General features: G+C 41.2%; 1 protein-coding gene across 10 annotated transcripts in view; it reads left to right on the plus strand.

Moving 5' to 3' along the window:
• The window catches only part of OVCH2 (ovochymase 2), a 40346-nt gene extending 36273 nt beyond the window's left edge, over nucleotides 1-4073 (plus strand). For 3 of the 10 annotated variants that reach the window (XM_090032765.1, XM_090032766.1, XM_090032768.1), the window contains one exon: nucleotides 449-600. In XM_090032765.1, the coding sequence (XP_089888891.1) occupies nucleotides 449-461 (13 nt within the window). In that variant the 3' untranslated portion in view covers nucleotides 462-600. Of the gene's footprint in view, nucleotides 1-448; nucleotides 645-997; nucleotides 1150-1373; nucleotides 1538-3372 lie in introns of those variants that run through there. The other 7 variants (XM_090032762.1, XM_090032763.1, XM_090032761.1 and 4 more) reach the window with 6 other exon arrangements.
• Nucleotides 4074-9215: the final 5142 nt, after the last annotated feature.

A 9215-nucleotide genomic window follows, 5' to 3' on the forward strand; every position in this document is an offset into this window, starting at 1 on the left:
AATAACTGCACAAATGTAAATGAAGGCCATGTATTTGCACAAGAAAGGTTAAGGGCTAGCGCACTCTGCTCAGAGCAGTAGCGAAGCTCCAGACTCTACCTAATGCATTGTGCAAAGGGATTGGTGTATAGCTGGGGCATGCTGCAGACAGGTCTGCTCCAGTATTGTGGATTTACATCTGTTAGGGCCTGCTAACTCTGTCCAAAACAACAATAATCTAGTGCAGATCCCTACTGTCATGGAAAAATAGAGAAAATAATTTCCTGAATAGTCTCTGTTCCCTGTGTCCTAAAGGTGTGTATTCCTTACCTAGCATAAGAAGCTGTTGCTTTCAATAACTACTCATTAAGAAAGTCTGCTCTTCTTAATGCTATGGAAAGCTAGAACGCTATAAAGCACCATGGTCCCAACTCACTCATGCATTGCTATGTCCTACCTTCTCTCCTAGAAAAGATCAGTGAAGCAATACATCATGCATCCAAATTTTAACAAGACCACCATGGAGTCCGACATTGCGCTATTGCAATTGACAGAGCCCTTAAAATTTAATCACTATGTGCGCCCAGTGTGCCTTCCAGAGGAAGAAGAGGAGGTTCAGCCTTCCCAAGTGTGCACTATCACAGGATGGGGTGCATATGATGAAGGTACACAGCCTTCTCTACTTAATGGGGCCATGCCGTATGAACACTTTATTTTAGCAAGTGCTCTTGGGCATGTGGGAAAGTTAATCGTATCTTTGTTGGGCTTCTATGATTATGTAGATTGTGGGAGGGATACATGGGAATAAAATGACCAGTTGGTATAAAAGGGGGACAATCTCAAAGGGGGATATGGTGGAAGCATCATTAGTTTAATTATTTTAGGGGAAAGCTGGACAAGGGAATGCACAGTAGAGGGCGGTCCTGCACAATAGAGGGCAGTCTTGCATTGATAGAGGAAAGGGTATTTTTGATCTACAAACCTTGTGGCTAATTTTTAAGATGTCTTTCACTTCAAGACAGAGAAAAGACCAAAAAGCTGCAGCAGCTGGAAGTCCCCATCCTTGTGCTTGAGACATGTCAGAAGTACTACGCGAACCATTCTGGTAAAGTGACCCAAAGGATGTTTTGTGCTGGATTTCCTCAAGAAGAGGGAAAGGATTCATGTACAGTAAGTTTTAATTTAAAAATGCAGGTCTGGTTTTTATTGGGGAATTAGCAAGAGCTTTGATTTTGAAATGGGGAGTTCAGAGACAGGAGTGGTGGAAATTGTTTTACTGTGCACAAAGGAGGCTTATTAGATTAATCAGGAAACACTTTGCCATTCCAGCAGTGTGGCCAAAATGGCACGAACAAAGAACTGTTGAGTAATATAAGCCATTTTACCTCGTGTAGGGTGACTCTGGTGGCCCATTAGTTTGTCCTTCAGAAGATTCAGGATTTTATACCCTCAATGGAATAATCAGCTGGGGCTTTGGTTGTGGAAGAAACGGCTACCCAGGAGTCTATACAAATGTTGCTGTTTTCATGGACTGGATCAATCAGCACATTGAGTAGTGGTATGTATGAAAACAAAATGAGGCAAGCTCTTTTTTAAGGTACCTAGCTTGAGGCACCTTTAAAGGAGTATGATTTAAAAGGGTGGATGCTGAATGCTTCCTGAAATTCAGTCCTCTTTCAAGTGGCCCAAATCTCACTTGCTGTTTATAGAAGAATCCTAAATCAATAAACACTTTTGAAAATCTTCTCCAGAATTCTTTAGGATGTATTACTACTCTTTATTTTTTTTTCTGTTTCATTTCTTCATGTGAGCAGTATGTTTCTTTAATTCTGCTTGCTGCTCTGATTTGAGGGAGGCAGATCTGTGGCGGGAGTCGGGGGTGGGGGCAGTAGAATGAAATTACACAAGATTAACAAGGTTAGCACTGAAGTGATATTGTAGCCATGACAATTCAGGAAATATGGGAAAAGCAAGGATTTTTTGGACTGATAACTTATATTGGGCCAACTGCATGGTTGGGAAAGACTTAGACAAGCTTCTGGGTATTGCAGTAGCCTTCCTTGGGAATCTCAAAGTTAACAAACATTTTCAGTGGAGTTTCTATTATTCCAGTGCATGGATGAGTGTAGCCTTAACAGACTTTAAACGGGAAATTTTACATTTTTTTCTGTTTTTCTTCCCTTATATCTACTCAGTTTCATAGTATAACACTCAAAAGCAATTCTGAAGAGTCACATTGTAATAGACTTCCAATACACTAAGCACAAACTCAGCCTATAGATCCAAAAAAGAAAAAATCAACGCAATGATTTCTCCTTTCAGTTGATGAGGTTCCACAGGGGTAACTATGGGCAGAATTTATCTTACAACCTATTTGTCTGTCTGAACTCATTCCCAAATAGATTCCAAACTTGATGACAGTGGCATCACTTCAGTAAAATTACTCCTGATTGAATTGATGTGAAAATTTAGTTTTAGGTGGATGTGCCTATATAAAATGTAGTACTTGTATAATCACATACTAAATAAATGCACAGTAGGCTGCCATACAGCACATTAGTGTGATCATATCCTTTTTGTGTAATGTTTTTATGTGAAATAGACTAATACTACTGCACATTAGTGTATTAGCATGGTTTTTGCTGTGCCTGCTAATGTGCAGTAGAATTAGTCTACTGCACATTAAGCATCTCATGTAGACACGCCTGGTATGTGCTTCAGCAGCAATCAAAGATCATGTGCAGATTTATCAAATTATATTTACTGGTATTAGAAGGATGAGAGAACAAACCACACATGATAGATATAAACCATGTTATTTGAAGCATTGCTGGAGTGTGCTCAAACTGCAGTGGAGACACTGTATGGATCCCTAGAGAGCTGAAGGCAAAGAAAGTTTTAAGGCTCACAGTGAGCACATTGAAAGTATTACCAATTACTCTGATGGGAACAGAACTAGAACTAGAGCAGTGGGGGCTTGCCTTTTCATTCAGTAATAGGAATCAAGTGTTTGGGAAGCATATTGAAACGCTGTGGGTCAGCCTTTAGGGGACAGATCATATGGTGAAGATCAGAGCAGCATTGACTAGGTATAGCTGCTATGATTTGTACTAGTTAAGGATCTGGCTCCAACTGCTTAAATACATGGTATTACTCTGCTTCCTTGCTGGAGTGGCTTAAGATGCAGAATAATTGACTCCTCTGTCCCTATGGTGCCTGTCTTTAGCAGCAGTAATTAAAATTAGCTATGATTTTGCCCATCAGGATTAGTCTTGGTGACACATTAACTACAGAGATTCTTGCTGAGGCGTTGTTTACATAAAATATAATCCATGTAGAACTGAGTTAACAGTGTGCCTTTTGCTAATATGAATACATTGTTACCATATACAGGCAAGACACAAATTATCATCAAGCTGTTCAGACTTTCAAGACAGAAGCTAAACTCAGCAGTGACTGGGGGTATCTTGTATCATATGCTCCAGTGGTTCTACCTTCATAATGGAATTCCTCTATGACTCTCAAGGACCTTACTTCTGTGACTCCTGAATGGCATATACATTTCGTGACTCACAATTAAGATTAAAATTCCTCTGTGCCTTTTGGACATTGAACTCCTCATTTTGTATTTGGAAAACTCAGTGGATCTGTAAGTTAAGGGACACATTTATAGTAATAAAATGCATTTTAAGCCTTTGCATCTTTTTATAACAATAAAGCTGGTTTTCATAAGCTTATTAGGCCTGACTTGCCTTTCAGTCAACTCAGCTCTACACCAGTTTAACTCATTTGGTTGCAATGATTCTCATTAGTTTAATGAGAAAAATATCAGGACCATGATGTTTGGCTTTGAAACTGAAACTGTAGTTTTATGAATTGCTAACATTTTATTAGTGGGTTTGAAATCAGTCATATACATGCATTAGTTTTGACTAGTTTGCATCTTTTACTACTTAATCAGTAATTAAAGTGTTGGCTATGTAAAGACTGAGTAAAGCCTATGGATTTGGATCAACATTTCATATGTAGCATATCTGACCATACAATAAATTTGTGCACTGAAAATGGTTGCCTGAGATTTTGTAGATTGAACTGTTTGGGTTTGAAACTCTGGTATGGTGCCAATGTAGATTAAATAACAATAAGTGATTCACATGTGTAGGATTGTCAGACTTGAAACTTGACCCCAAGTATCCAAATTCAAGGTAAAAGAATGCGTTTCTTGATATGTGAATAAAGATAGTCTTCTCTGTAATGCTGCAAGAAAGCAAATTAAAGCTCTGTGTTGTGTTTACTGTAGAACAAAAAGAGAGCTTAATGTTCAGAACAAGTATACAGAGCTGGTGTATACAAACTAATTTAGCTGGTAGCATTGCTGTCTAACCAGGCCTCCTTTATGACCAGCTGTCTACTTAGGTAGCTCTGAAATGCTAGGCCTAGAGAGAGCAGGCCTCTACATGTGCTATTACCACACAGTTAATTGCTCCTGGGAGTGCCATTTACACATGTGCCTGGATTTACTGTGGAGCTAATTGGTCTGCTTTGCAGTAAATGTCTCATGTAGATGTGCCCAGAGTATGTTATAGTGCAATCCTGAAAATATTTAATGACAGGTGATATACCTGGCAGAAAGGGTTTGCAAGAATGAACCTTTAATTACTAACACAGAAATCAGTACCTTTTGCAAGGAAGTGGAGATCTTGCTCTAATATAAAAGCTTCTTTTGAGAGAGTCTATCCATTGCATTAGAAATGTATGCCTGGCCCTGGCTTGGGACTTGCAGCAGATGTGGTCTTAAATGTAAATGCTGACTGTATGTTCACAGGAGAACAATTGAGAAGCACTGTGAATCTCAGTCCCTACTTAGGGAGTCACCGAAAAACAACACAGAACCCAACTCTCAGTTATATTATATACTGCCTTTTGCATGAAGGGCAGCATAGTTAGCTGCTATATCATGCTGCCCACATTCTTTTCCTTACCTTGTGCTCAAGTGGAATCTAGATCACTAGTGGTTTAGGTTGTATTCTCTCTACTTTGCCTGGGAGCAGGTACAAGAGATACTCCTGGCTTCTCTTTTCTTCTGACCATGCCCATTTGTTTCTGAGGAAGGTCCAGTGGAAGATTTGGGGACATATGCATATGGGGTTCTGTGGGATGTCACTCTGGTATACCCCATTTGTTTTCACACACCATTACTAGACCTGTTATTCCATTATGCTATTTGCTTCCCTCTATACCCTGTTAGGCTACAGAGTTTATATGCCCCAATCCTAATCTTTAATAACAAAATATTGCCTCAATATTGAGGTCATAGACAAGGACCTTGTCTTTTTTTTTCTTCTCAGAGAAAGAGGGATAATTTTTTTTGCACTTATCCCAGTGCAAATTACCACTATGTAAAACAAGTGGGAGAAGAATGAGGCTATATGTTGGAGAAAGGGTAAGAATTTCATATGATTCAAAATTCAGCCTAAGATTGGTATGGTATGACTGATATTTATCATCAAAGATTGGGGCAGCTACCAGATAAGTGTGGCTGGCAGCAAAGATAGGAAAGGATACAAACAGCCTAGAGTAGTAGAACAAATTAGGGATTACTTAAACAAGTTAGATGCTTTCAGGTTGGCAGGGCTGAGTGGGATGCAATTTAGGGTATTGAAGAAAATGGCTGAAGTAATTTCAGAGCCATTAGCTACCCTCTTAGACAACTCGTGGAGGTTGGGTGAGGATGATTGGAAAATGACAAAGATAGTGTGCATCCTTGAAAAAGGAAGAAATGAGATCCAGAGAATTACAGATCAGTCTGCCTGACTTGGATAGCTGGAGATCTTGGAGCAGATTCTCAAAGAATCCATTGTGAAGCATCTGGAGGAAAACAGGGTAATCAGCCAGCATGGATTCACCAAGAGTAAGTCAATCATGTCTGACCAACCTGATTTCCATCTTTCATAAGGTGACAGGCTCTGTGGATGCAGGGAGAACAGTGGATTTGATTTAGCTTGACTTGCTCAGGGCCCTTGACACCGTCTCCCATGACGTTTTCATTAACAAGCTAAAGAAATACAAACTCTAAGTACTCTAAGATGGATACATAACTTGTTAGATCATTACAGAAAGGATGTGGACAAATTTGGAGAGTCTAGCGGAGGGCAAAGAAAATGGTTAGGGGGCTGGGGCACATAACTTCTGAGGAGAGGCTGAGGGAACTGGGCTTATTGGGTGCCTATACATAAGCAGGGAGGCTGCTCTGATGTGCTGTAATTCCAGTGCCTCAGAGCAGACTGGATTTAATCGAGTCTACTGAAGCATGGCAATTACTGCACTCCAGCAACTTCCTGCATCTCGTGTATTGGCATCCCCACTTTCAAAATGGCAGCGGGGACACTGTATCTAACTCTCAATTTACAAGTTTTTGATAAAGCACCCCCACTGCCATTTTGAACCTTGGAGACACTGATACATGAGGTGCTCTGCCTGCTTTAATTAGTGATTCTCAGAGTTGCTCTAATTAAAGCGCCACCCCCTTCCTTCCCCCCACTCCTGGAGCATGTGTATAAATGTTCATTTAGTCTGGAAAAAGGAAGACTGAGAAGGGATATAATAGCAGCATTCAGCTACCTGCAGGGTGGTTACAAAGAGGTTGCAGCTAAACTGTTCTCAGTGGTGGCAGATGAGGAGCAATTGTCTCAAGTTGCAACAAGGGAAGTTTAAGTTAGCTATTAGGAAAAACTTTCTCACAAGGATGGTAGTAAAGCACTAGAACAGGTTACCCAGAAAGGTGGTGGAATCTCCACCCTTGCAGGTTTTTAAGACCTGGCTATATTAAGCCTTGGCTGGGATGATATATTTGGGAATAGTCCTGCTTTGAGCAGCGGGTTGGACTAGATGACCTCCTCAGGTCCCTTCCAACCCTAATTTTCTATGATTCTATGAAAGAGTCTAGTGCAAAGTGACAATAATTATTAGGGTCCAGGAACATAAGACTTGATGAGGAGAGGCTGAAAGAGGTAGAGTTATTTAATCTGGAGGAAAAAAGACTGAGGGATTTGATAACAATCCTCAAATACCTAAATGCCAATTACTGAAAAGATGGAGATGGGCTTTTCTCTCTGGCTGTAGGAACAGGTGTAGGAACAACGGCCTCAAGCTGCAGCAAAGGAAAATTTAGGTTGGACATTAGGGGGAACTTCCTGACTATGAGGGTGGTCAAATATTAGAACAGGCTACATAGAGAAATTGTGGAATCACGATCCTTGGAAATTTTCAAGATTGGACAGATGCTTGACTGGGATGGTTTAGTCAAGGACAATCCTGCCTTGAGCAGGGGGCTGGACTAGATAACCCTGTGAGGTCCCTTTTAGCCCTACTTTCCTACGATCCTATGAAATGGAGACTTTTTTCACTTTCTACTATCAACACTGTTAGTAAAGAATCCTCACATTTTATGCTCTAGTCAAAAGATTAGATAAAAATCCTGTCCTGAAATTCATCCAAGTTTTACAAGGTTTCTTTCTGGTCTTTATCTTATCAATGGACTTAACGAGAAGTTCTGTTTCTCTCCAAAAGCATAATTTAGGAGGTCACTAATAATCTAGTCCCATAGTTCTGCAATTGTTTGTCACAGTATACATCTTGAAGGCCATTTGTTTGAAACTAAAAATATGCTGTAGATTTCAGCATTAATTTTCCCTCAAGAAGTTTGAAAGGTTCCTTTTTCAAGTGTCAAGAGCTGTTTAGTTGACTCTAAGATGCAAACTGAGTATCTAGAAACTTTGTTAAAAAAATCAATTTACTTTCATTATTCATAAAATTTAATTGCATGGTGTAAGTTTATAAATATGTGTGTCTGTATATATAGTTATATATACCACAAATTAACCACTACTATGGAATTTAAGTAGTAAAGCCACTTCGGTTAGTATTTTTTGTAATGAAATCTAACATCATTTGCTATATGTCTCATACTGTCCGAAGTCTGTGGGTCTAGTTATGAGGCACATGCTTGGAGAGGGTATGCAACTGATGGTCCATTATATGTGGCTGACTTAGCATGAACAACATGTTCCCCTGGTGGCTGGGGGGGCACGGCGGCGGCAGGAGCGTGGTGGCAGTAAGCAGAAGCTCCCGCAGAAGCCCCAGCGCTGTCAGTGCTAGGGGAGGGGGGCGGTGAGCTGCAAGCAGGGGTTGGTGACCACTCGCAGACACTGCTGACAGTGTTGGCAGTGGCAAACACCAGTGGTGGCAAGTGGTGACCACCCGTAAGCACTGCAACAGTGTTGGCGGTGCCTTTTTGTAGGGGGTGCACCTCCATGAATCCTCTAGTCATAGCGATGAATCCATTGGCTAGGGACAGAAGTTGCGCATAAATGAGTTTAAATGATCATAAATTGGTTTAAACCTGTAATACAACAGAAGCTCAGTGCATATAAACCCGTTTCAAAATGGCTGAAACTGGTTTAAAATAAACCTGCTTGAATGTAGTATTAGACTGAACTGATTTGAATTGAACAGGTTTATGAAACTTCTGTCCCAGACCCCTTCCTGGTTCAAGTTAAATTACAGTTCCCCAGCATCCCAGCATGCTTTCCAGCCTTGAGCTGTGCTGTGCTGTCTGCTCTTGAGAGCAGGGCTGGCCCCTCCCCTCCCCTCTGCTCACTACCCAGAGAAATGAGGGCTGGCTGACAAGGGCAGGGGGGCCAAGGATGCAGCCCAGTCTATGGTGGGGAATGCACCCCCCCCCCAACAAACCCTAGCTGGGGTCTAAAGCCAGGGAGGTGGGGTAAAACACCCCTTCCCTCACTCAAACTTACTTACTGCTGGCTGCAACTATGGACTACAAAGCCCAGAGAGACCTGAAACCAAGAAAAAGAGGTGATGAGCAACCCTGCAGAGTCCTGCTGCTGTAATTTTGGACTGCAGATCCCAGAGACCTTGGGGGCAATAGGAAGAAGTGAACACACAGCCAGAGAAACATGCTGTAGCACCCCCCAGCTTCTGGCCTGAGCCACTGCAGGCATGTGGCTGCATTTCCTGAATCAAAGGTAAATGCCTGTTCACTTCTGTTTCACTTTAATCTGCAGCTTAGACCAACCTGCAAAGACTGAATCGATTCAGCCTCAGGCTTTTTGACTATATGTAAGCCACGGAATCTTCCAGAGCACAGCTCTGTTCTCTGGCAGTCTGAGAAATGGGGATATTGAACAGTATGTTGATGTTAAATCTCTTGCTTTTCA

The sequence above is a fragment of the Crocodylus siamensis genome, chromosome 2 (genome assembly GCF_052110815.1).
Source record: "Crocodylus siamensis isolate JL-2025a chromosome 2, ASM5211081v1, whole genome shotgun sequence".
Lineage (NCBI taxonomy): Eukaryota > Metazoa > Chordata > Crocodylia > Crocodylidae > Crocodylus > Crocodylus siamensis.